Source organism: Marmota marmota, unplaced genomic scaffold, assembly GCF_001458135.2.
Source record: "Marmota marmota marmota unplaced genomic scaffold, marMar, whole genome shotgun sequence".
NCBI classification, from domain to species: Eukaryota; Metazoa; Chordata; class Mammalia; order Rodentia; family Sciuridae; genus Marmota; species Marmota marmota.
Genome location: NW_026000082.1, coordinates 40,373,881 through 40,401,484, shown reverse-complemented (window position 1 = coordinate 40,401,484; position 27,604 = coordinate 40,373,881). Strand labels below are relative to the sequence as shown.

The 27,604-nt window shown below is 54.1% G+C and overlaps 1 protein-coding gene across 5 annotated transcripts in view; it reads right to left on the bottom strand.

Annotated features, from left to right (window-relative positions):
• The window catches only part of Tmco4 (transmembrane and coiled-coil domains 4), a 76,894-nt gene that overhangs the window by 27,573 nt on the left and 21,717 nt on the right, over nucleotides 1–27,604 (bottom strand). For 4 of the 5 annotated variants that reach the window (XM_048816213.1, XM_048816210.1, XM_048816211.1 and 1 more), the window contains exons 6-13: nucleotides 16,000–16,132; nucleotides 15,159–15,270; nucleotides 8,649–8,662; nucleotides 8,336–8,433; nucleotides 8,070–8,213; nucleotides 7,455–7,574; nucleotides 3,865–4,029; nucleotides 2,707–2,843 (exon numbers count right to left, since the gene is read on the bottom strand). In XM_048816213.1, coding sequence (XP_048672170.1) covers nucleotides 2,707–2,843; nucleotides 3,865–4,029; nucleotides 7,455–7,574; nucleotides 8,070–8,213; nucleotides 8,336–8,433; nucleotides 8,649–8,662; nucleotides 15,159–15,270; nucleotides 16,000–16,132 — 923 coding nt within the window. The remainder of the gene's footprint in view (nucleotides 1–2,706; nucleotides 2,844–3,864; nucleotides 4,030–7,454; nucleotides 7,575–8,069; nucleotides 8,214–8,335; nucleotides 8,434–8,648; nucleotides 8,663–15,158; nucleotides 15,271–15,999; nucleotides 16,133–27,604) is intronic. The other variant, XM_015485603.2, reaches the window with a different exon arrangement.

The following is a 27,604-nucleotide window of genomic DNA, read 5'->3' as shown; positions in this document are numbered from 1 at the left end:
GCTCCTTCCCTCGGACTCATCTGCCTGTGGCGATGATGCAGTGAGACCCTCTGGGGGTCCCTCTGGGGCTGGGGAGGTCAGGCAGAAGGCACCCCAGGCGTGATGGGTAAAAAGCAAAGAGGGACACAGGAGAGACGGCTGCTTCATTGCTAGATAGGAAGGCGGGACACAAAGCACTGGCTTCAAATGACAAGATTAGGAAGCAAGTCAGATCAAAGAGGATTCTTGGGGCTCACGCACCTGTAGGAAAGGCAACTTATTTTGGAAAGTCTCTAAACAAACATAAAGCTGTCCTGGGTACTTGGGTACATTCACAGGGAGAGAGGGGGCAGGTGAGCTCCAGAGGCCCGCGCTGGCTTCCCCACTATTCCTTGTCCTCCCAGCAACTGTTCTATGCCCTGGTCCATTCACCACCACAGAAAAACCTCCATTAAATAGTATTTGAAACCCACAGGAGCTTTGTAGCAAAAACTGCCTCGTCTCTCAATATCCCTTCTCCCCTCTGTTCTTCGGTACTGGAGCAGAGTTTTCCCGGGCCACAGCCACCCAGCCAGAGACCAAGTTTCCCTGCCTCCCGTGTAGCTGGGGTGGCCTTAGGAACTGGAGATGAGGGGCAGCTGTGACTTCTGCTTTTCTTTTTTTTTTTTCTGTGAGGTCTGGAAGGGGGTTCGAGGCTGGGAGATCCTTCCCAGACCACAGAGAGGAGCCGGGTGCTCCAGGTGAGCAGCCAGGAGACCCAAGGAGCCCAGGGTCCCTACACTGTGAAGTCACCACGCCGGAGACACATCCCTATCCCTGCATCCTGGGGACACCCCCTTCTATGGAAGAGGGACTCTGCAGCTGTGATCAGCTTAAGGATCCTGACTGAGACGGGGAGATGATCCTCGATTATCTGGGTGGCCGAGGTCATCGTGGGAGTCCTCATGGAGGGAGGCAGAATGTGTCACTTGGACAGAAGGCAATGAGACCACAGAAGCAGAAGAAGAGACAGGAGCTCTAAGATGTCACACGCCTGCTGGGTTTGAGGGTGGGGGAGGTGCCACTAGCCAACAGAGGCCCAGGTGGGTGCCACCCGGGAGCTTCCCTGGGATACACCTCTGTGGATACATTGGCCTTTGCTCTCCAGAGCTGTGAGATAATAAATTTGCAGAAGAGAATTCATCTGGGTGAAGCCACTCAGTTTGTGGGGATCTGTCATATTAATAGGAAATGAACACATCCTGCCTTGGCCACTGAGACGTGACTGTCACGTGGCAGAGAATAAACTTCCCTCTCGTGTAGCCGATGCTGCTTTGGTCTTTGCATTGCAGTCAAAGCTGCCAAAGGACTTTTGGTGTTTTGTTTGTTTGTTTGTTTTTGCACAAAGACTCAGGGATTGGCTGGAGCTCTCAGTTTCCCGGCAACGTAAGCACAGTGATAGGAACCGCTAGGCCATCCCTCCAACTCCCCCTCCCCTGCGTCCACAGTAACTGAGTTTCAGCTGGCTTCATTGCTACTCAGAATAAAGACCATTTCCTAGCCTCGGTGGCAGCTTGGTGTGGTCCTGTGGCTGGGCTCCGGCCAGCGAGGCCTCAGCTGCATGCAGGAAGGCCCGTGCTCCTCCTCTAGCTCCTCCTTTCTCTGGCTGGAGCTCTGATGTGGCCATCGTGGACCAGGAGGTCCAGGTCAGCTACAGCAGAGACGAGCCAACCCAGAGGGGGTGGAAGGAACCCGGGCTCTGCTCCCTGGCCCACCACCTGAGAATCTCAGGGTCACTCCTGGTTTTCCTAGGAAAAATAAACTACTACCTCATTTAAGCCACTGGTATCGGTTTTCACTCACTTGCAGCCAAAACAAATCCTAACAATATGGCCACCCCTGTGCTGTTTCTCAAATGTTTGTGTCCATTTACTCCATTTTATTTTAAAGGGGACAGTTTAACTTCCTTGGTAAACACATCTTTACTGGATTCAAATTTGGTGGGAGTGGAGGGTGTACTGGGGATCAAACTCAGGGGCATTCGGCCCCTGAGCCCCATCCCCAGCCCTATTTTGTATTTCATTTAGAGACAGGGTCTCACTGAATTGCTTAGGGCCTCATTATTGCTGAGTCTGGCTTTGAACTCATGATCCTCCTGCCTCAGCCTCCCGAGTTGATTCAAATTTTAAATGTACTGTGATGATTTCTCTTCCTAACCATTTCCCAGGGTATTTAGACCAGTAGAGATTTCCTCTGACCATCACTTGATAATTTTAGGAAGAAGCCCATGGCCACTGGACATGTGAGTTTCACTGGTGGCCAGCAGAAGTGTATACGTGGGCTTGTGGACTTGATCAACTTCACTGCAAATCGAGTCAGAGGTTTTCAATGAAGTATCACCCAAGGAGCCCAACCATATTGCTAAACTCCCTAATTACAGCTGATACAGAGGGGCCTCTTTTGCTTCTGTGTGTGTGTGTGTGTGTGTGTGTGTCCCTGCTCCTGGCTGCAGACGCCCCTGTATTCAGTCCTCACCTGATTACCTATAAGAGACGCACGGTCCACGATTCTTACTGCTCCATACTAGGACACTTTCATGACTTGAGCTGGAGGGTCAACAAAGACCACTATGCCCCCAAAGCCCTAAGGCTACCTCCAAGTAGACTTGTTGCCAGAGCTGACATCTGTATACAAGCCACCCCCACCCTCCCTTCCATTGTGCACCCACCCACAGCCCCTGCCAGGTACCTGCTGCCGGGAGAGCAGGATGTGAGCCAGGTGCTTGCCAACCTCAGCCGATCGATGGAGACACACCCCCCAGGGGTTGTCGATGACGTTGGCGACACTGAGGAGTGAGGCCGGCCAGGTCAAGGCGGCCACGATGCCTGGGGGTGGGGAGGGTAGCAGTGATGAAGCTGGGGAGTCTTTCTAGAGAAGCAACTGGCCCTGGGTGCTGGAGGGACCGCCTGCGGGGCCCAACTGGAACCTACAGGGTTCCCCAGGGCTGCCAAATGCTAAGGCGCAAAGGAGGAATTCCAGCCTTAAGCATTTCTGACACATGGACTCTGCTGCCCGAGCACGTCTCATGTGTGAGATTCCAAAGGTGGCCTCAATCTGTCACTGCACCCTGAATCCTCCCGTTGGCCTCTCTACAGTGCCCCTCCCTTCTGCAAGACCCCTCCCTCCCCACCAGGGGCAGCCATTGCTCTGGCCAAAGTGATGTTAGTGGGTGTCGGCTGGAACTCGACTCCAGAGTGGGACAGTCTTTAATTAATTTATTTATTTGGTACTGGGGACTGAACCCAGGGGCACTCAACCACTGAGCCGCATCCCCAACCCTTTTTTTTTGCATTTTATTTAGAGACAGGGTCTCCCTGAGTTGCTTAGGGCCTCGCTAAGTTGCTGAGGCTGGCTTTGAACTCCCAATCCTCCTGTCTCAGTCTCCTGAGCCGCTGGGATGACAGGCATGAGCCACCGCACCCGGCTGGGGTGGCCTTTCTTGCACATCCCCTGATGGCATGGGTATGGGCTAGGGCGAGGAAAGACACCTGGGGCACAGCCAAGATGCCCATAGGCAAGGCCGGTGTCGGCCAGTGGACAGTGTCTACTCTACAGACACAAGAGCAGGCCCAGCCGAGATGAGCCAACCCAGCCTCACAACTCCCGAGCTACAATAAGTGATCGCTATTTGGGGCCGTGGAGTTCTGGGGGGCTCGTCGTGTGGTGGTCAACACGTCTTTACTGGACAGGCACATTCTGTAGTGGCTGCTCTCCTGTCTCTTCCCATAAAGACCATGAACTCCTCATGAAGGAATGCAGCCTTCACCTCCAGCACCTGGGGGCAGCTGGCAGGCAGGGACACGGTACCATGGTGCCTTGCCATGGCTGGTGGAGGGGGGAACTTACCAGACAGCACAGTGTACTTGAGGGCCTCCTGGGCCACCATGTTGGCAAGACCACTGAGGATGGTTTCCAGGGCGTTGCCCAGCTCCATCAGGTACTTGGCCTCCCAGGCCAAGCAGTACTGCTCCTGGCTTCGAGCCAGGGCCGCCCAGGGGGCGCTGAAGGTACCTGGAGACAACACAGGTAGGTGGCGTCTCTCCTGCCGCGGTAGTGGATGCCCCACCCGATCCACTAAACCAGAAGGGCAGCAGCCAGGGACTGCTCACCCCCGGGGGGCAGACAGGAGGCCCATCCTGGCCACCGTTAGCTGAGCAGAGAGGCACTGAGCCGCCCTGTGAGGCAGCCCCAGGAGCGCGTTCAACTCCTGCACACACTAGTGGGTAGGTGACCTTGGGAATATCACTCTCTGACCTTGGGCCTCACTTTGCTCACTGTGAAGTGAGGAGATAGATAATAGTTATGTCCCTTCACAGGGTGGTTGTAAGGAGGAAGTGTCTGCTGTCTATGTCAAGCGTCATTTTATCCCACCCTGGGGAATTAGTCCCACACTGAGCTACCAACAGTGGGACCAGCAGGTGACTGTGTGTCAGCGGCATCTGTTCTACAAACAAGTAGCTGGAGACTGGGGAAGAGGGGCTTGGGCCCAGCTTGGCTGGGGAGTCCCATTTTTCTGGGCCTTGATTTCCTTACCTGAGAAATAGAAATGGAACACAGTCGTGGGAGGGCGAGGAGGCAGCGGGGCCTTGGTGGCCTGTGTCAAGCAGGGGGCACGACCAGAGCTGCTGGCCTCCCTTCCTCCTGCCCCGCCACAGAGGGGCACCTGATCTGCTCCCCCTGCAGCCCACGGGTCCTCCTCCCAACCCCACCTCAAACCCGCCTTCAGCTCCTGGGTACTGACGTGGGCTCCCCTGGCTTGCTCTCCAGAGCCCAGTCGCCACTGGGCAGCCTTCCTGGCCCCTTCCTGGCTCCCGCCACCTTCCCCGCAGTAAGCACTCATGACCATCTCAAGTCACATCCTAGGGTTGGAGCGGCCTCTCCTGCCATATGGCTCACGCCACTCTCTCTAAGCCACAGTAATCGCTGACAGGAAACAGGAAGGATGAAGGCAGCGGAGCCTGGTCACAGACCTTCAGGCCTGGACGTGAACCTCTGCTTGCCCGGCCCGGAGGCCTCGCTGTCCCTCGCAGGCTGTTACATTGGGACATCTCCCATCTGCAGGGATCCCGCCTCAGCTCTGCACCACCTCAGGGATCCACGGCCTCTAGTTAAGGATACAGTGACAGGCAGTGACAGGTGGCAGGTGCAGCCAGGAGAGCCGGGCCTTGATGTGCTGCTGGCCCGGGCTCTGCCTCAGCAAGGCGGCTGTCTGCCCTTGTGACTCACAATGAGGTGCGATGCCCTTTGGAACCTGGTTTCTTTTTTTTTTTTTTTCCTAAATATGTTTTCTAGTTGTAGTTGGACACAATACCTTTACTTTATTTATTTTAATGTGGTGCTGAGGATCGAACCCAGGGCCTCGCACGTGCTAGGTGAGTGCTCTACCACTGAGCCCCAGCCCCATTTCTACATTTATAAGGATGGGATCATAACGTCTGACTTGCGCCGATGTCCACAGGATCACAGGAGAGGCTGCGTGGGCTGTGTTATATAAACTGTGAAGTGCAGTCCGGCATTGTGATGCCCTGTGGCCAAGAATACAGGCTGAGGAGTGACATGAAGTGGGGAATCTTGCCCCTTCCTGATTAGCTGGGTGGCCCTGGTGGCTTTTATGAGTTTCCTCAACTATAAAATGGGGTTGTGGTGATGCTCGCCTCCGGGGCTTGGATAAGGTGGTCAGTGCCTGGTTTGTGGCTGGTGGTCAGCTACAAAGCTATTATTGTTATGATACACAATTATGATTACTAAAGACGTGAGCAGAGGGAAGCCCAATTATTCTCATCCCGAGTCCAAGCAGGTCTGAGATAGCACTAAGGCTTTGGGAAGACAGAGAAGCTGTTTATTTTCTCCTCCCTGCACTTTGTCTAACTTGGTCATATTTTGTACAATCGCCACACTGCACTAGAACAACTAGAAGAGAACAGCGAAGATGCTTTTCTTCCCCCAAAGTGAACTTGACCTTTGGCCTGGGGTCAGGTCGGTAAAATAATGCCCAGATTTGCTTTCCATCCTGGTCAGAGTTGTAAACTACTTTACTTGACACTTGTTCGTGTGCCCTCCTTCCTGCCGCAGAGTGAAAAACAGGTGAACGGAAACCCTGAACGGCGGTCGGGAGAACTGGGTTCTAACACTGCCCCTGCCTCATACCCCCTCTAGGCTTCCTCTTCCCACAGATCAAGGTAAGAACAGCCCCCTCCTCACTGAGCAGAGCGGGGACGACATGACGTCACACACATCCTGGTCCCACTCTGCAGGTGCAATGCCTGACTCAGGGCAGGCAGGAGCCCAGTGCCCAGGCAATGTGGGAGACCCTCGGGGGGATGGGTCTAGAGGTCACAGGTCATAAGCCGGGGCCTCCAACACCTCTAAATGATACCTCACTTGCTTTCTTCCATGTTGTCTAGGAGAGCTGTGGCTGTCCCCACTGGGAACTCAGCTGTGCCTGGGTGTGCGTGTAGGTGTGGCTGGGAGTCCCGGGCTCCCCTGTCCTGTCTCTAACAGAGGACTCGCTGCCGAGCCTCCAGCTGGGCAACTGCAAAGGGGAGCCAGGCAGCCAATGGGCGGAGGCTGGCAATCCTCCAAGGCACCCCGGTCGATTGCCCAAGGCACGCACATCCAGATGCAGATGTCTGCGGAATGCCCCCTAGAAACCAGCCGCGCGTTATCTAGCTCAGCCTCATCTTAGTAGTGACCCTAAAAGACAGGAATTTGCTTCCTTTGACAAGTGAAGTCAGGGGAAGTCAAATAACTTGCTTGAAGTCAATGGCCAAGTCATAATGACCTCTCCCCAGGTGACTGAAACCCTTGACCACCTTCTACTTGCTCAAGGACAAATAAAAGTTCCTTCGTGGTGTGGCCCCATCACACTCCTGCCCGCTGGACCCAGCTAACTCCAGCCAGCTCTTAGCTTAAATGTCACTTCTTCCAAGAACCTATCCCCAAAGCACCCCATACTTCCCCTATTGTACCACCCATAAAGTTTCCCTATAATCACCTGGTCTTATGTGTTCTGCAGGAACAGAGGCCGTGACCGGCCACCCACCACTGAATTCCTAGGGCCTGGCTTTGCTCATGGTACGCGGTCATTACGATACTTTATAAATACTGCTGGTGGGTGAATAGATGGATGGGTGGATGGTCAGAGGTGGGTAAGTGATCGCTCAGTGGGTGGGTGGAATGCTGGAATGCTGCTGGATGGATGATGGGTGGGTGATGGGTGGATGATGGGTGATGGAGGGGTGGGTGGAAGGATGTGGGACAAAGTTACTTCACCTCTCTGGGCCTCAGTTTCCTCCTCTGCAAAAATGGAGCTCTCCTTGCCCACCCCCTAGAGACACAGGCAGGTAAGAACCTAGCCCAGGTCTGGCCGGCAGCTGGAGGCCCAGCTCCACTACCACCCGCCCCCCTCCGAGTCCTCCTCCAGTCCTGGTCCTTACGGTATTTGCCGGACGCGAGCCACCCAGTGATGGCGATGGTGATGTGCAGCTGCCTGCCCTCCGTCAGGGGCAGGAACGTGAACTCCTCCATGGCTCCCACCCGCTTCTTCATCTTGTATCCTGAAGACCAAATGGAGGTGAGTGGGACCTGGGGGTGTTGGTCAGAGGGGCTGTCTGTGCTCATACAGCGGGCACTGAGGGTTTACCCTGCTCCTGCCCGCTCCTGGTTTGGTCGTCCACCTGTTCAGGTACTCTTGGTGACAGTGACTGTCAGCAGGGAGTGATGCTCACTTGGGGACCTGGGTGGGGATCTGTGTGACTGAGGGCCATCGACACAGGTGAGGCAGGTACAGGAAGGGAGGCTGTGTCCTCTCTGAACATGAGGGAGCCCGTGTGTCTCAGTGAGGGGGGACACCAGCTTGTCAAACCTGGCCTCACCCTGGCCCTTGCCGAGTTCCCTCTCTCCCTGGGCCAGTTCTCTCTGAAGCCTGCTGCAGGTGTGGGCAGGGCCGGGCCCAGAACGACAAACCCAGGCTGCCCCTGCCTCCCCAGGAACCATCCCTGGGGCCACACTGGGAAGAAATCCTTCCCAACTGCCATCCCAGCGAACCTCACCCGTCAGGCCAGCTCCCGCTGCACCAAACAGAGAGGTCATGACGGCGATGCCAGCTGCTGAGCCCAGCGCTGCCGCCCCAGCGCTGCCGATGATCGTCGCAGCTCCAGCAGCAACAAGGGGGGCAGCCAGACCGCCGGTCACACCTGCAAGGAATGCAGCGGGGAGGCCAAGGTGGGCACGACCGCTGGGGCCGCTTCCCAGCAGACACTGCGGCCGCCCCACTCGGAGCCCGGCACATCCCTGGCGCCTCTCCAGCAGGCCTTACCGATCACGGCCCCTCCTCCTACGGTGGCCAGGCCTATCAGAAGGTAACGCTTCCATTTCCTCCGGTTTTCTCTCTTCTTCCGGGATGCCTCAGCCGTCCTGGGAGAGAAGAGGTTGGGCTTCTGGGCCACGATGCCCAGGATCCCTTGGGACCTCCCACCGTGCCAACCCCCCAGCCGCGGTCAGTGGTGGGTAGGTCAGTGCCATACAGAGTAAGAACCAGAGTCGCCCTGGGCCCATCAGTGGTTTTAAAAAACTGAAAACTTTGTAAAACCCAACTGGGGAATCAGCATATATATGGGGTGCACACTTACCCAACAGATCCATCCTAATAGGTTTGCAATTTGAATAATGAAAAGACAAAAAAAAAATAATAATAGCAAGAGAAGCACAAAAAATACCATTCAACAGATGGACCCTCGGTGAGTACAAAATAGCACCCCAGACTCCACCGTCTCTGGCCTCCCTTCCTCTCTCCCCACGCTGACACCGGATTCCACCTCCCTCTGGGACGGGTGGAAACCAGTTTTGTTCAGAAGAACCACTTCACAAGGGAGTGCTTGACTTTGAAGCAGTAGCTAGACTCGCTGAGACTCAAAATGTGAACCCTATACAATCTGGCCAAAGGAAAGTCTCCGGAGTGAATGAGTGTCCCCCAAACGGTCCTTGTTGGACATTCAGCCCTCGGGTGCTCTGAGGCCACCACCGGGGAGCCAGAGGGGAGGCGGAGGGCGGGACAGAGCAGTCATTATGTGGGAACTCTGCACTGAAGCTGGAATTTGGACAACAACTCAATGCGGAGTGATAGCAAATGACAGTGATGATAAGTGATAAAAAAAGGTTAATATTTAGTGAGGGCTTCTCACTCCAGCTACTGTGCTAAGCACGTCCCACACTTTAACTGATTCCAAGCAGTTTTATTATCACACACACACTAGAGATGTGTTTGGATTTAACAGCGGCTGCTTCCCAGGGGCTGCGGGGTCCATTAAGAGGTCCCCTGGGAAGCTTGTGGCCCGAGGGCTGGTGTTCTGAGAGTGTTGGGCAAAACAGCAGCTGCCTGGGTCTAAGGCCCCATGGCCCTGCGCCTCTGTCTCCTGTTGTGTACAATGGTGACAATAAGGTGGCCCTCACTGTTGCTTAGGGGAGCCTGAGCTCATTCCTGCTGTGCCTATTGGGTCGACTGCGCTTAGTGTGACTAGGCACAGAGCTTAGTGAGCTCAAACCCGCTCAAACCCGCAGTCGTTTCCTTCCTGGGCTTCCTTGTGGAAGTGGAGTCAGCTGCGCACTCTGAGCTGCCACCTCTGTGGCTTTCTGCCAGCTCCCAGGGGTAAAGCCCGGCACTGCCTGCAGAGCCGCAGAAGCCATCGCTTCTCAGCCTGGGTGGCCCTGGTGACCAAGTGCAGGGTAACGGGAACCAGTGGCCCACATCTGGGCACACTCGGGGCGGCTTTTCCGTGATGGAGACATTTTTTGGCAGCATTGGAAGGGAACCCAGAGCCTCGTGCAGGCTAGGCAAGCGCTCTGCCTCTGAGCCGTGTCCCCAGCCCCCTTAGTTGAACTTTATGTCGTCAACGGGATGGGATGACGCGGAACCGCAGCCATCTGGCCGAGCGGGTGACGACTGAGGGGAACCTGATGTCAGGATTGACTGGCAAACACAGGGGTGACTTCTACCTCCACTGCCATGGTGGGCTGGGCCACCAGGGTCCCTCCCTGTGGGAAGACTGTCCAATCACGACTCAGTATCCTGGGGGATGGGTTTCAGGACCCCCCGGGTGCCCCAACCCACAGGCGCTCAAGTCCCTTATATGAAATGGTGTGGTATTTTCTTAGAACCTACACACATCCCACTGTAAACTTTAAACCATCTCTAGATTTCTTATAATAGCATGCAAAGGCTATGGGAATAGGTGTTAGACTTACTGTTTGGGGGGTAAGGACAAGGGGAAAATGGAGACCCAATTTCCCCCGCCCCTCCTTTTTTTTGGTACTAGGGATTGAATCCAGCAGGACTTTACCACTGAGCTACATTTTCAGTCCTTTTTTACTTTATTTTAGAGACAGGGCCTCTCTATATTGTGGAAGCTGGCCTCCAACTTGCGATCCTCCTGCCTCAGCCTCCCAAGTTGTTGCGATTACAGGCATGTACCATTGTGCCTGGTGAATTTTTTATTTTTTAAATTATAGATGGACACTATACCTTTGTTTATTTTTTATGGGTGGTGCTGAAGATTGAACCCAGTGCCTTATATTGTGTTAGGCAGGCGCTCTGTCACTGAGCTACAACCCCAGCCTCAGCGCCTGGTGAATTTAAAAATAATAATTTTCATCCACGGTTGGTTGAATCTGAGGATATGGAACCTGCTGGCCGACTGCACGTCCCTGTCCTGGGTGGTCATGTGACCTACTCTAACTGCTGAAATGCGGCAGAAGTAATGGTTGCTACTGGTGCAGTCTTTAAGACTGCAGGAGCCGGCTGGGCCTATAATCCCAGCGACTTGGGAGGCTGAGGCAGGAGGATTGGGAGTTCAAAGCCAGCCTCAGCAACTTGGTGAGGCCCTCAGCAACTTCACGAGACCCTGTCTCTAAATAAAATATAAAAAAAGCTCTGGGGATATGACTCAGTGATTAAGTGCCCCTGGGGTTCAATCCCTGGTGCCAAAGAAAACAAAAGTTGCCGGAGGTGGCTATGTCTCCTTTGGCTCTGACCTGGGACCAGCATCATTCCAGGCAAACTGGAACTCAGAACCAAGCCAATGTGGATGACAGTCACAGCCAAACTGCAGTGGACACATGGTATGGGCCAGACCCGAGTCTTCAACGCTGGCTATTGGGATCTGGGCCTTGTTTGTTACAGCAACCAAGTCTCCTGATGGCCAGAACTCCACTTTCTCTGTGCCCGTGCACAAATTGCTTGTTCCTCCTGAGTTTCTTCATTGAACGCATGAGCATAACAACAGTGTGTGATTCCCAGGGGTGGGGGAGGCTAAAATGAGGTGAGCCATGTGGACACTGGCACACTGTAACCATCCAGTACATACACCTGTCGCTATTATCATCCTTTTCATTATCACAATAATTTCCTCCTAAACAGGGGCTGGTGATATACTTTGCCCTTTGATTGCTTTGCCCCTTAATTGGATAATCCTTCATTCAGTTCAAAGAGGAAGGTTGGAAATTATTGATTTTTTTTTGGCAGAGCTCAAGACCTGACGGATAAAAAAGGCCAGCTGGTGACAACGTTCAACAGGGGCACATACCAGGACCTGCACGTGGCTCTGAGTCAGCAGCGCCTGCGTTCAACAATCACTGGCTGGGGAGGGGGCAGAAACTGGGGATGGGTGTCTCGAGCCCAGGTCTGCTGGGGCACTCAATTTTTTTTCCTTTCCAGTATTGGGGATTGAACCCTGAGGTGCCCTATCCCTAGATCTTTTTTTTTTTTTTTTTTGAGACAGGGTCTCATTAAGTTGCTGAGGCTGGCCTCAAACTTTCAATCCTCCTTCCTCAGCCTCCTGAGTCGCTGGGATTACAAGTGATCACCACTGCATCTGGCTACTGAGTTGGCCAATTCTTTTGAGCCGTGTTTTCCTCACTTAGGAAAAGAACATGGGAAATGACCCCGTGGGGGTGAGGAGAGCGCAGTGCGGCGGTTGCCAGTGTCAGGTAGCAAAGTATGACCAGGTGCTGCCTCCCAAGACTTCAGGACAGTGTCACCTCCTCAGTGTGTCACTCAGGACCTCTGCGTCCTCCCCCTGCCTCCCACCCCAACTTCACCTTCATCACTTCCTAACTCACATGCAGGTACGTGGCCTGTACCCGAGCTCCATCAGGCCCTGGGACCGAAAGGACCTTCTCTCCTTCCTGCGTCCAGCTTGACATCACTCATCCTCCAAAAGTCAGCTGGTACGTGACGCCTCCTCCAGGAAGCCTCCCTTGAGCCCCAAGGTTGCTAAAATCTGGGACTCTGAGTCCCCTGAACCGTCTGTAGAATATTATCGGGAACTCTAGGCCAGTGTTTGCAAAGGTCCCTGCTAAAAGAATCTCTGGGCATGAGCATGAGGAAGCTCATTGGTAACACCCCTCCAGGGATTCTGCTCTATCCCAACTTTGAAGGTTGCTGGGCTCAGTCTTCAGGGCACAGGCCAAGCCATCTCTGGCTCTCTGTCCTCTGTAGCTTGCCCTGGCCCTGGGGCAGAGGGTGTTCAGAAAATGTTTCTTGAAGAGCACACAATTATTCCAACAAAGACTGGGGGTGACCACCTTGCTGTGGCGACACAGCCTGCTATTTGTCATGAAAACCAGAGGGCACTGGGCACTGCAGTGCACACCTGTAATCCCAGTGGCCTGGGAGGCTGAGGCAGGAGGATCAAAAATCTGAGGCCAGTCTGGGCAATCTAGTGAGACCCTGTCTCAAAATAAAAAAATAAAAAGGGCTGGGGATGTGGCTCAGTGGTAAAGTGCCCCTGGATTCAAACCCCAGTAAAAAAAAAAAAAAAGGAAAACAGAGGGGCACAGATCAGGTGTCTTGGCTAAATAAAAATGTGCAGTCAGAGCGTAGATCAATCACAGTCTGAAAACTTTCGTGATTACTGCCCATTTGTTATTTTTATTTTATTTTTTGGGTGACCGGGATTGAACTCAGGGACACTCGACCACTGAGCCACATCCTCAGCCCTATTTTATATTTTATTTAGACACAGGGTCTCACTGAGTTGCTTAGGGCCTTGCCATTGCTGAGGCTGGCTTTGAACTCGTGATCCTCTTGCCTCAGCCTCCCAAGCGGCTGGGATTACCTGCGTGCACCACCGCACCTGGCCCATTTGTTGTTAAGAAGCTCATTTAGACTGGACATGGTGGCTCTGAACCCTAGCCGCAAAGCTCCTGAGTTAGTCCTGGCACTGTCTGCTTCTAGATTCCTCCTAGGGTGACATCTACATGTCCCTGGTGCCAGTCATCACTTTAATCTGAGTTTGATGGAGGAGAGCACATGGCCTGATTGGAATCAAACACTGAGCAGTGTCCGCGGGCCTGGACGGCTGTGGGATTCAAACGCCTGGACTCCAGCACAGCGAGTCCACTTCACAAAGGCGGGGTGGGTGACAGGCCTCCTCCTGCTTCGCGTGATTATTTAAATGTTTATCAGCATTCGTTGATTGGAAAAGAAGGTATTTTTCCTAGAGTTACTTCGCTGAGTTATTCTGGCCTGACAATCACCCGACTGGCCACTCTCCCTTTTAGAATGTGCACGTTCTTAGCAATTGTTTGCTACATAAAATGAACAGACTTCCTGGTCATTGTTAATTATCCCAGATTTCACCCCCCGCTCCCCCCAGGTACTTCTGCTGGGGGGACTTTCAGCGGCCAAAGCTCAGGAGGTGACGTCTGCGCTAAGTCACATCTAGAACGCATCCTCCCTTTTCCTTGGAAGCACAGATTCAAATGACTCCAAATCCAGGTGACAGCTCTGTCCCTCTTATAGACTTTGCCCTGTGCTTAGACACGAGGGCAGCCCGTACCAGCATATGATCGCTGGCCAACCTCACGTCTGTCTGGATCACTGGAAAGGAGCTTGGGTTGGCTTTCCCTGTCACAAGAGCAGAGCCAAGGCCACGTGGAGGCTTGGGTCAGATCCCCAGCTGATGCCAAAGACACCCAAGAAGGGCACGACACCAACACTGCCCGTCTCATAGGGCCACGAATAAACCTTACGCACTGCCATCGGCTCTCCCAGGTGGGGCTGCTCCCCACCCTGAGGTCCTCCTCAGCATCTGCTCTGGGCCTCTGAGCGCCCCAGCCCACCACCTGCTTTGTTGTCCTCACCTTCTCAGGTTAACAGGCAGGGGGCGCTCTCTCTCTCTCCCAGGGGCCCAGGGGTCCTTTCCTAGTAAAAGCTCAGACAGCCCCACAAAGAATTCTCTTCACTCCCTTCTTCAGCGTTCAGGAGGGAACCTGGGATTGTCAACCAGGTCTCGAGGGATGCAGTAAATGACATTCAGACTGGACGTGGTGGCTCTGAACACTAGCTGCAAAGAAGCACCTTCCAGAAACACGCAGCCTCGGAGTTAAAAGGAATCTACCTGCCATTCGATCCCCTAATTGCAAAAAAAGGGTGTTGGTGCCCAGAGAGGACAAGCAGCCTGCCCAGTGTCACACAGAGAGTTAGTAGCAGAATCGAACTAAAAACTAGGCCCCTTGGTAGACAGATGCTGTGTCTCCGCTGGACCTCAGATCTTCCTGGAGACCACAGACAGAATCTGAGAGGTCTTCATAGTCCCTGAAACTACATTTTTCCCCACTGGGGAGAGGGTGCATATGCAATAATAACACAATTATAATAGTATCATTGAAAACAGCAAATCATGAGATTTATGGACCAGTTACTCCTTCCCAGGCTCATGTGAAGCGCTTTACACGTATGAACTCATTTCAGACCCACAAGAATCGGAGGAGGAAAGTCCCACTGTTATCCCCATTTTGCACACGAGGACACGGAGGCCCAGAGACGCTAAAACTTGCTCCAGGTCACGTGGCTGGTAGAGTTGGAGCCGGACCGTGTTAGAACGTCTGGTTTCCATCTTCCCTGATCTGGCGTTATTGATATTATCAGAACACATCCCCCTGGGTAAAACACTCCTTCCTGACAATAAGATTTCTAAGTAGGAGCCAAGAAGTTCCCTAATTTCAAGGCTCCAAGACCCTGCGAATTTCTCATACAGCCAAAGAGCCGGGCAGCCCTGGTGACTGTCTGGCCCAGGCCTCTCCTTCCTGACGCAGCGCTAAGAGTCAAGCAGGGATGGTTTTAGGTTAATTCCACAAATCACCTTTGCTCCTTTCTCAAGGTCCTTTGCCCCATAAACCCTGGTGGAGGCGGCTCTGGCTCTGAACTTGACTTCAGGGCTAAACTTCCAACTGGGCTGAGCTGGTGTGACCGGGCTGCTCAAAGAAAGACACAGTGGATGAAGGGGACCAGGGCTGGGCGGACGTGCCTGGTGCCAGCCGCCCTCAATTAGGCTGCGACAAGGGGATTGATTTATTGCCCTGGGTTCGATTCCCTTTTACAAAGAGCTGGCCAAGAGTCACCAGGGTCATTTCCCTCCGCTTCTGATGGGCTCAGGGACAGGGGACGGGGGAAGGGAAGGATGGGATCCTGTCAGCACCTGCCGTGTGCCAGCTCGGGGCCAGGCACTTCGTGTGGTCACGGTCTTCTTTCCCAGTGACTCTGGGAGGCTGTTTGTCCTTCCTGATGTATAGGTAGGACTGTTTCAGTCTAGAGAAAGAGACCGCCTGCTCGAGATCCCATGGCACTGGGTGTCAGAAGTGGGATTTGAAGCCGGGTCACCTGGGCCCATGGACAAGCTGTCACAAGAGTGTGAGTGGAGCAGGGTGTCAGGGACGTCGGGTGTTGAAGTCATAGATTCCAGGCCTTAACATTCATTCGTCTGATTCTCCCTTCTTACAAATGAAGACTGAGGCCCAGAGAGGGCATGCGGCTTGCTTAGGTCACACAGGGAGTTGGGCTACCACTGGGACTCTGTCCAGTGCTCCTTGCACCCACAGCACCATTTCTCAATTGGGAGGGGGGCTCTGTTATCTGCAAAGTGCAGATTTCCTCAGGTGGACATCTGTGGACCCTGTGGGGAGGGGGTGGTAGGGCTTTCTTACTCAGATTCCTCCTCCTTGGTTTCCTTCAGACTCTCAAGGAATGTCTCTTCAAGGACGTCCAACTCCTCCAAGGGCACCTGGAGCAGGGAGGTCATGTGGCAAACGAGTACTCTGGCCCGGGCATCATAGCGCCCTCGAAAGAGAGAACGTGGGGAAAAATCAACAGTTTAGGTTTTAAACACTGAGATGCCAACCATGGTGTAATTAACAAAGGCCAAACCTAGAAACATCCTACCCACACAGCTCTGTGAGTTATAAAACAGCACCGCTTCTAGAATGGAGTACTACGCAGCCATCAAAATGTTAACCAAAAGCTGGGTGGTTCTTCTCACCAGTCCAATGGACGAAGATCAGTTATTTAAATCCCAAGGTTGGGGGGCTGGGGATGTGGCTCAGTGGTAGAGTGCTTGCCTAGTGTTTATGAGGACTTGGTTCAATCCCCAGTAACACACACACATACACACACACACACAATCCCCAGGTTGGTAAGAAAATGATAAAAACTAGTGCTCAAAGACACTGCTGCTGGGAGTGTATCATGGTACCAACTTTGTGACAGGAAATTTGGCAACTATGTATCCACTTTTTAAAAAAGGGTAGATCCTCTTTGTCCCACAAATTGCATTTCTGAAATTCTTAACTTAAAAGAAAACAATTCTTAGTACAGAAGATATTTAGCAAATAAAAGCACTAATGAAAGTAAAGTCCGGTTTTAGGACATGAAATTGGAAATAATCTGGAGATTTCTAACATCAGGGAGTTAAATAAACAATGTACATCCCTCCAGGGGACGCTGTGGGGTCCTAACGAGAGGAGTTCCAAGGAAACTCTGTCATAACGTTTGAAACGAAATTGCTCAGACAATAAGACATGTTTTAAAGGTGGATGGAAGACCGATTCCCTGGTGTGTCCTAGGGTCCCAATTAGGAAACAGGACACAACAGAAAATGGACCCATCGTGAACCTGGGTGGACTTCATAACTGGAAAAATTAATCTCTCAAAATCCAGCCACGAGTGTCCATCTGAACTCTAACTACACAGTCCAGGAATCTGAAAGACGATCCGAATTCCCGGTCAGTAAGGGACGAGGGGTCAGAAAGGGGTAAAATGAGCCGATTCTCCTGAGAACACCAGGACAGCGCTGTCCACACAAGGTGGCCCTCGTCCACCCAGCTCTGATTCCACACTGGCCTCAGCTGCCACCCCCTCCACTCGCCAGGTGATGGCCCCCGTGTGGCCTCCTCTTGGGGGGGGGCTCAGAACACACCACCTAACCACCAAGCCAGGCATGGGGGGGTCTCTGCATCCTCCTGTCCCTCACCCTCACGCGCAATGTCCCTAGCAACTTGTGTCCCACATCCAGCTCTTTCCACCCTGCAGCACCCACCCGGCTCAGGCCACCGGCACCTCCTCAGTGGCCCCTGCCAAGCAAATCCACAGTGGGTCCTCCGCCTCTGTCCCATCTCGGCCCACAGAGCCCAGCCTCTGCTGGCAGCCTGCATGCGGGGACCAGCCTCCCCCAGCTCCCTCCCTTCCTCAACTCCGACTCCAGCCCCGAGCACACATGTCACCCAGGTGCCTGTCAACTGCACAGTCTCAGTTTTAACCCCCCACTGCCATTTTCTATCTAAGGGGCCTTGGATCTCTTTATCCCTCTGACCCCGAGATAAGAAGTATAAATCGCAGAAGTTGGTGGTGCCTAGAGACAGTGAAATTTCAATAAATTTTTCTTTACAATAATAAAAAAAAAAAAACGTATAAATCGCCACAGGGCTTTGTGCGAAGCGAGCTGTATTAGTTTCCTGTGGCTGCTGTAACAAACACCAGGCTGAGGACAATACAAATGGGTCACCGCACAGTCCTAAGGCCAAATATCTTAAAATCAAGGCTGTGTTCCTTTGGAGGTGCCAGGACAGAACGCCCCCCTTGCCCTGCCCTGTTTTCCCTCTTAGAAGGACCCTGGGATTCCGCTGAGCCCCAGATGGCCCAGGATCATCTCCCCTCCATAAGATGCCTCCAGCTTCAAAGTCCTTTTGCCACGAAAGGTCTGTTAAAGGTTCCGGGGATTTGGAGGTGGACACCTTTGGGGACATTATTCTGCCCGTCACTTAAGCCTTGAACTTTCATTTCCCCCAAGATGAGGCTCAGCCCCCAGCTCCGCTTGGAACCTCCTGTGGCTCTCTCCTTGCACCGAGGGTCTGTGGTCCCCACCCAGGGCTCTCTTGAAGCGTCGTCCCGCAGTGACAGAACTGGTCTGCGTTCTCCTAGGCCCGGCCGGCTGTCGGGATGTCCACCCCAGCACCCACCTCGGGCAGGCGAGGCACACGGGTTTCCTGAGTCCTGACTTAGAGGACCCTCCTTTCCTGGCCTCGGGTTTCCGAGGGAGGGACTAGTCAATGTCACAGCCCCCGAGGTTGTGAAGTTGGAGGTTTTGGCTTTTGCAGAAATCAGGTTCTTCCTGGCCTGGGGTCCTTGGAGCCAGACATGGTGCCCGCGGTCCCGTGGCTGCCTCCTGGGCCAGGAGCTGTCTACGTGTCGGGGGACAGACAAGAGCCCGTCTCGGGGTTACTGGGCTAATGACGGCTCCGCAGACACAGCAGCTCCCTGAGGGAGGGAAACTGCTGTCCCCAGGTGATGTGGACAGCAAGGCTTGGCCTGATGATTAATGGGCGGCCTGATAACCAGCGCTCACTCAGGCTCCACGGGTCAAGGCTGCAGTGATTCAGCCTTCAGCAGACGGCCGCCAGGTGCAGGGTGATTAATGTTCCCTGGAAATGTCAGACTGGGGCTCGGTTCCGTGGAAGGGTCACTCCCAGCATCTGGGCGAGTGGCTGCTGGTCTGAGGCAGGTGGGTGGGGTCCCGAGCCCCAGGCTACCAGGGACGCTGGGGTTCTCCAGTCTTGGTACCACTGCCCGCTGCCAGGTGCCAACTCCCCGCTGCAGGGCCTGTCCACCCTTCCACTCTGGGCCCTGGCAGCCTTCTCGACTCCTCTGGTGTCCTCATTCTGACGTCCAACCTCCCAGGTACATTCTGGGCCCATGCATTCAGCTGCATCTCCCCTGCCACCACCTGCCACCTCACAGTAAAATCCACACTTCTTCCCATGGTCTGCAAGACCCCTTCCTGCTGCCCTCTCCCATCCCATCTTCCATCCATCCCTGCTTCACGCACCAGTATCTGTCCTTCTGAGAAGCCAAGCTCCTGCCTGCCTCAGGACCTTTGCACAGGTGGTTCTGGGTACCTGGGAAGTTCCTTCCCCAGAGCTCTGCCAGGCTGGTGCTTTTCCACTGGTGAAGCCTCAACTTAAATATCAGCTTCTTGGAGAGGCCAGTGGCTCCTGAATGGGAATAGCCCCTCTCCTGGTCACCCTGTCCCCATTACCCTGTTTCCTACCATTGCTCTATCTGGGAATGGATGGTTATGTACATGGTTATTGTCTGGCTCAGCCCATCAGAATGTCAGTCATACAAGGACAGAACCGTTGCCTGGTTCCTTGCTGTCCCTGTGCCTGGGACAATGTCTGAGTTAGTAGGTGCACAGTTAAGATGCATTGGCTCATTAACTGAAGTTCTCCCCGGCTGGCCAGGTCCTCTGCTGAGCCCACTCACCCCAAGCAGCAAACACAAAAAACCTTTCCGCTTCCCACGTCCTCTTGAGACTTCCTGTTTCCAGAACCGTCCAAGTCCTGCTCCCCCAGGGCACACGGGGGAGAGAGGGGACTCAGTGGCTGAGGCCTCTCCTCCTCCGAGTGGGATTTTCTCTCACAGCAGTGAATTCCCCTAAGTGCCCGAGCCTGAGTGTCCAGAGCCCTCTTTCTGAGACCTGCTCGTGGCTCAGTTTCCTTCCTCAGGGCCACCTCCTCCAGGAAGCCCTCCCTGGCCCACTCCGCTGCTTTCTGCTTCCTTACCGTGAATGACCTCTTCGCATCACCACCTGACACCTCCTTCTCTGCCTGTCTTTCTCTCCAGAATCTAAGTTCCAGATTCACTGGGTGTCCCTGGCACGTGGGCCCCTGTCCCTGACACTCGGGCCCCTGCCTAAAACAAAACAGCTTTGATCATCTTCCCACGAGCGGGACTCTGTTGGGAGAGGTCTAAAACATGGCGGGTGGTGACACTGGGGGGTCTCTGTCCCCTTCAGACAGAAGTGTCCCATGGCTCGTGAGCGACTGATCTGGAAGCTTCATTCAGCCGCTGGTTGCTCTGAGTCTGTGCCTCATGCTCGGTGGGCACAGGTCTCCCAGGTCCTCCGACCACCCAGGAGGCAGTGGTGACAAAAATCTTATCAAAGTGGAGACAGGCGCAGCACGCTCTGGCCACCGCCCGCGTTCACCTGCCAGCAAGTCGCAAAGTGGGCAGTCTGGCCACAGAAGCTGTGCCCTTGAGCCCCCTGGTGACCTGGGAACCAAGTCAGGGCCAGCAGGACAAGGTCCACACTCTCCGGTCCCTCCCAAAGCAGCCTCTGACGTAGATGTGCGGCAGTGGGTGCTCTGTCCCTGGGGGGCGGCCCTCACCAGCAGCAGCACCCTGGGCTCCTGAGGTCCCCTCTAGACTGGAGATCCAAGGGCAGGGTGCCTGCGTGTCCTTCCAGCCAGGGACCTTCAGAAGTCCTTAGCCCAACAGTGACGTGGTGATGTGGCGTCTTAACCCCACATTGGGGGACGGGGGTCTTGAACTTCAGTGTCACGAAGGTCACCAGGGAGCCCATGAACACTTCTTGCTGGACATGCGGAGGTCTGGGGAGGGGCTCTGGAAGCAGGTGATTCCTACTCCAAGAGACAGAGCAGGGGGCTCTCCTGCCGCAGAGACCAGCTCTTCCAGGTTAGGGGTGGCCAGGATCACTCCTGCCCAGAGTTAGGAGTGTGACCAAGAGACCCTCCCACACCTCGGCAGGGAAGGAAACCAGCACCTGGGCCTGACTTAAGTGCCGGAGCTTGTGTCTGTGGCTGCTGAGCCCCCCACCTTCCTAGGAAGCATTACGATGCCCCATTTTGCCAACTGAGGGAAGAACACACGCAGAGAGGTTAAGGAACTTTCCCAAAGTCACACAGCTGAGAGAGCGATGGATTGTGATCCAGGATCATCTGACGACAACGTTTCTGCTCATCCCACTGTGGCTGTCTTCTAAAGGCAAATCCCCGGCTCTTGAACAAGGGGCTCTAGGACAAGCCCACACGGCCAGCTGCGAATCCGATCCCCTGTGCACATGGGTCACAGTCATACTCAGGGATAACCCTAGGCTATGGGCCACAGGCACACTTAAAGTTGACAGATGACCCAGGAGACCAGTTCTTTGGAGAGTTGGGTGGTTGGAGGCTGGAGGGCAAACCAGGCATCAGCCCTGCCACCAGGGGGCAGGAGTGTGCCATCCATGCCCAGCTGCCCACGGGACACACAAGCACAGGGAGTCCGGGCAGCCCAGCTGGTCCCCTGGGTGGGGAAGCTGGGAACACTGCCAGAGCCAGCCTGGGCATTCCTGCCAGAGCCGGGGCTGGAATGCACATTCCTGGGCCCTTGCCCAGCGGCACCTCTCAGCACAGCTACTGCACGGTGCCCCTCATTGTCTGGCGCGGACTTACGCATCGAGGATGAGCAGCGCCTCTGGAGCTTGGCACTAAGGCATCTACTGGGAGAGGTGCAGGGACCACTTGTGGCTTCCTTTGGGAAGAGACTGCCGTCAATCCCAGCCCTTGGGGGGCTGCCCTCCAGACCAAATTAAAGGAACCCAGAGGCAGAAACTTCACCCCTTGTTCCAGAAACCCGGGTTGGAGTGTTCATCTGACTACCTACTGACCGAATGGCTTCAGGTGAGTCTCTTGACCTCTCTGAGCCTCAGTTTCTTCACCTGTGAAACAGGAACAAGAATGCTTCCTCTTTTCTTCTTCTGGTGCTCAGGATGGAACCCAGGGCCTCGTGTGTGCTGGGCAAGGGCCCTGCCACTGTTCCACACGTCTGCTCCAAAAATACTTTGAAAACTGACTTGGCTGTGGTTTGCAGTGCGTCTGGCCAGAACCTGGCACACAGTAAGTGCACAGTAAATAGCAGCGAATACCCGCCGTGGTGTGGTGAACTGTCACGTCTCCATCCTGTCTGGTAAGCCTGTGGCCCTGCTGCTGTATCAGGGTGGGGCTCTTGGTCTCTCTGCTCCCTGGGGTCCGGGACCCCCTCCTGGGCCACACATATAACTGCCAGCCCTGCCCACTCTGCGGCCATCCCTTGATTCACCAGCTTCTCTCAGTACATTGCTTCTGGAGTGTTGGTTATTGATCCCATTCTTCCCTGATGTGGCTTTTTTCCCATGAGGGAGAAACCACACTGCGTTCCAACCCCACGTCGCCCTGCCTGAGCAGGGGTCTGAGCTTCTGCGTGGGCCCAGGGTCTCCACTTTGGGAGGCAGGGCCTGGCTGGGGGCCCCCTCTCAGGGCAGCGGTTTCATTCTTGGGCACTGATTCCTGCCCTGGACAGTCAATGACGCTAAGGAGGTCGACAGGCTGACTTCGAGACCGGCCGGGGTGGGGGCAGAGGGCAGAGAGGAGGGGCCCTTCCTGAGGCTCCTCCAGCTCCGCCGTCTCTGATACAAATCAGCAAGATGCACGGTGCTCCGGTGGCGCCAGGCCTGGCACCCGCCCCTCATTCTCTGGCCTCTTAAACCAGCCGTAGGGAGGAGGTCTCCACGCATTGCCAGGTCGATGAGAGCGAATTAAGAGCTGGACCCCCCACCACCTGGGTCAGACAGTTTTCCCTTTTGTAAAATGGGTTCAGTCACAGCAACTACCTTCACAAAGAGTGAAGCTTAAACAAATTAGCACCTGTGAGGAAAGCACCTGGCTCAGAGCCAGGCATACCGTAGGTGCTCAATCAGTATCTGCTGTCAGAATTACTCCCAGGGCCTTGCACAAGGTGGGTACACACAGCAGGTGTGCAGCCCTTATTTGCTAAATGGATGAACCACACTGTTTTGATATTGATGGTAAATCAAGGACCCCGACGGACAGAAAAGGGGCTGGGGATGTGGCTCAGTGGTTAAGAGCCCTGGCTTCAATCCCTGATACCAATCAATCAATAGATTTAAAAAAAAAAAAATCCTGTAGCACACAGGCTCCCCACCCTGCCCAAACTCTGTCCAGCGGTCGAGTGGCCCGTACTTCCATCTCGGAGCTGCTGACCTTCATCACAGAAGACCTGCTCTTACCGTCACGTGGGCCGAGAGTGTGGCAGGACACACTCCATGAGAGGAAAATGATCCCCGCTTGTAAAACATCCACCAGCCGCCGGCACGCAGCCTCTGTGGCCAGGGTCCCTGAGCTGTCAGCCAAGCCTCCAGGAGTTCTGAGCCACGTAGCTTTCACCTTGACTTCCCGGGCCGATTCCATGATCACTCACCCACTCACACCCGCACCCAGGGAGGGAGCCTCCTCTGCCCGCGCCTGCTGTGGGTGTAAGACACTTCTGTGTCCCTCTCTCTGTCCTGACTTCTTCCTTCCCTTCTCCCCATTCTTGGATCCATCCATCCATCCACCCACCCACCCATTCTTCCTTTGTCTCTCCCTCACTCCAGCAATTACCAAATGCCCACCACGTACGTACCCTCAATGTCACAGAGGCCGAGACACCACGGCCAACCGGCCAGAGAGGGGCTCTGCCCTCGGGGAGCCCGTGGGGAAGGACGAGGGCAGCTGGCTCAACTAGGACAGTGACTTTCTCCTTGAAAGATCCTTGACTGTTCTTACAACAAAAGATCTTAGGAGCAAACAACAAAGTCCTTTTGGATGGAATATCTGGCTCTGGCTCTCGCCCCTTATTTGTATTTGAGATTGCAATCCAGAGAGATTAAGTGGCTTGATCAAGGTCACACAGAACAGGAGTCTCAGAGACAGCATGCGAATCTGCAGTTATTCCCGCAGGTCACCTGAGGAAACTGGGCAGAGACGTCCAGTCACTTGCCAAAGGGAGCTTGGATTTTAACCCGGGGGCAGGTTGACTTCCCCGGTTAAAATTCAAGTGACTCCGTCATACCTCTGCCCCAGCAGAGAAGGAGGCGGGTTAAAATTCAAGGGCTCCTTCTGCCCTGTCCTTCACAGGTGGCTCAGTAGAAATGGACAAAGCAGAGCTGGTGTAGGAGCTGCCCAGGAGAACACCCTTGGGTAGGTGGGAAGGGGGCAAGATGGGCTCTCTAGACCCACTCAAGCCACCGTGTGTCTACTCTGCCACTGTGTGTCTCTGGGAAAGCCAGTTTCCCTCTCTGGGCTTCCTCCCCATCCCCCCTCCCCGTCAATAAGAGCAGATCATCCAGGTTGCCCTTGAGGGGTGAGTCCCAGGTCTGCAAAGTGGGAGCAGCAGCCTCGACCCCTCATGGGGTAGAGGGTTACACGAGCCCCTAGGACCCCGCCTGGTGTCCATGAGAGGTGGCTTTGTCGTGACAATGACTACCCTTTTAGGCTCTGCGTGGTGAGGTGCTGCCCTGCTCCCCAGCAACCTGAGCCTCAGGCCACGTGCAAACTCAGCCTCTCTCCAAGGCAGCCCACGGGGCCGGCCGGGCCGTTCTTCCCTCACTCCTGATTTAAAAAAAAAGAAAGACGAGATCCCTCGTTATGAAGTCTCTGAGGGAGAGCTCTGGCGACCACGGGGAGCCAGGGCAGGAGACGCTCCAAACCTGGGGTCCAAGGACTCAGCAGGGTTCCAAGGCCACCTCCTCTGCCCGCTCAGGGGCTGCCCGCCTCCTTCTCTGCTGGGCAGAGGTGTGACTGAGCACTTTGCCTGCCTGAAGGGGGTGGCTGGCCCTGTCACCCTGTGAGGTCCCACCTGGCTGTAAGACATGGGGTGAAAATGCTTCTTTTGGATAGAGATTTGAGTGTTCCCCCAAAACCCATGTCAAAAACTGAATCCCCAAGGCACCAGTGTTAGGAGGCAGGACCCCAAAAGCTAACTGAGCTATCGAGGATGGATGCCATCACCATGGGGGCAGTGTCACCACTAGAATGGGCTCATTGTCACTGAGGGGTTCACTACCATGGGGCGCGTTCCTGAGAAGAGGACTAGTTTGGAACCCTCGTGCCCTCCCACCTTCTGCTATGGGGTGACACAGCATGAGGCTCTTGTTACATGCCCTTGACCTTGGACTTAGCTTCTAGAACTGAAAGGAATTAAACTCTGCTCTTTACAAATAGCCCGACCTCAGGCATTCTGTTATAGCAGCACTGTCACAAAGACAAGGACCGAAAACTAGCTTTGGGGGTGAAGTCCTAGAGCAGCACAGGAAGATCGGAGCCCAGCGGGTCTGAGTGGGCCTGAAACCGCGTATTTCCGCCTCAGCTCCAGGTGCTGAAGCTGCTGGTCCGTGGACCACGCTGGAAGGAGCAAGGGTTTAGGGGTGTTTTTTCTTTTTCTTTTTCTTTTTTTTTTATCTCTAGGATAGATAAAGAACTCAAAAATCTTAACACTAAAAAACCAAATAACCCAATCAACAAATGGGCCAAGGAACTGAACAGACACTTCTCAGAAGGTGATATACAATCAATCAACAAATATATGAAAAAATGTTCAACCTCTCTAGCAACTAGAGAAATGCAAATCAAAACTACCCTGAGATCTCATCTCACTCCAGTCAGAAAGGCAGTTATCAAGAATACAGACAACAATAAGTGTTGGCGAGGATGTGGGGAAAAAGCACACTCAGACACTGCGGGTAGGACTGCAAACTGGTGCAGCCAACCTGGAAAGCAGTATGGAGACTCCTTGGAAAATTGAGAATGGAACTACCCTTTGACCCAGCTGTCCCACTCCGCCATCTATACCCAAAGGACTTAAAAACAGCATACTACAGTGCTGAGAGCCATAGCCAAGTAGGAATGACGCATGGCAATTTCCTTGTCAGCCTACCCAATGTTGCTTAGAGGGAGAACTCTCCATTGTGGAAATGGGCTTGCCTTGGACCCAGTCATTTGCAGTGACATTGCATGAGAAAGGTGACCCTGCTCCGGGTTTAGGGTGGATCCTGCTGGGAATAGGGCGTATCCTGCTGCCTCAGGCGCCCACTCCTGGAGTTCCCGTTGAGTTCTTGTGGGATTCGGAGGGTATTTGGTACGCAGAGCCCGGTGGAGGGTGGATTTTCCCAGAACGTGCGTGTAGAGTGCCGGTGACAGTTTGGGAATAAAGAGCTGCTGTTTGAATCTACAAGGCTTTTGTGGTGGCTCGGTTATTTTGTGCCCAGCCAGACTGCGGCATTTGGTGGCCCGTATGGGGAGTTAGAGTCTGTAAACAAGTCAGGATGGCGCCTGGCAAAATGCCAGAGGGAGTGGTTTGTGAAGTAACGCCAGCGAGCCATTAAGTGTGGAGACTCCTTATTGGTTGACTGCTGTATCTAGTTTATGTTAATTAAGATAAGCTGTGTGGAATGTATATATACCCCTCCGGTCCTACAATAAATGGCTCCCACTCCTGCTGTATCAATCTACACAAGTTCTTCGTCACACCCCCCCACCCCCCGGTTATTTTGCTGCAGCCGGACTGCGGCACGACAGGGACACAGCCACATCAATGTTTATCGCAACTCAATCCACAATAGCTAAACTGTGGAACCAACCCAGATGCCCTTCAGTAGATGAACGGATAAAGAAAATGTGGCTTATATATACACAATGGAATATTACTCAGCAATAAAAGAGAATAAAATCATGGCACTTGCAGGTAAATGGATGGAGTTGGAGAAGATAATGCTAAATGAAGTTAGCCAATCTCAAAAAACCAAATGCTGCATGATTTCTCTGATATAAGGACGCTGATTCATAGCGGGGTTGGGAGGGGGAGCATGGGAGGAAAAGACGAACTCTAGACAGGGCAAAAGGGAGGGAGAGGGAGGCCAGGGGCAAGGGGGTAAAAAAAGACAGTGGAATGAGATGGACATCACTCCCCTGAGTTCATGTGTGAAGAAGACATGGTGGTGAGAATGTACTTTGTATACGAGCAGAGCTCTATATATGTAATATGTAATGCGAATTGTAATGTGTTCTGCTGTCACAGATAACAAATTAGAATAAAAAATTACAAAAGGAGTAAAGAAAACTCATGATCTTCATCACTGAAGCCTTCAAGCCGGTGACCTACCTGCCACCTGGCGGTGACTGCACTACACAGAGGTTAGTTGGAAAGCAACATGAGAACACAGTCGGTAGGACCTGCGGGTGGCCTGAGGAACTCCCTGCTCCCTATATTTTTAGGGTCTCTGACCCTCACTTTACAAACAAAAGGGTCATCGGAGAAGCACAGGACCCCGAGGCAGGACGCTAACACCCTTGTAGCTGGCGCCAGGCAGCGGGGACTTCAGAGCGGAGCCGCTGCTTCTGGGTCCTCCGCTCCTCGGCCCCCACACCTGGTGTCTCTGCCCCAGAAGGACCCTTGGGGGCAGCCCCTCACCGGCTCTCTGCTGCTGGCCTCAAGGAAGCCCTGCTCCTCCCCCCCGCCAGCTGCCCCAGTGCCCCCCCAGGCCCTCAGAGCGGGCCACCTGCTGCCCACCGCCCCCCCTGCAGTCCCTCCACCTGCCGCCTGCCCCCCCCCACCGCAGCCTGGGTGGGGAGCAGTGGGGAGCGGTGGGGAGCCGGCAAGGTT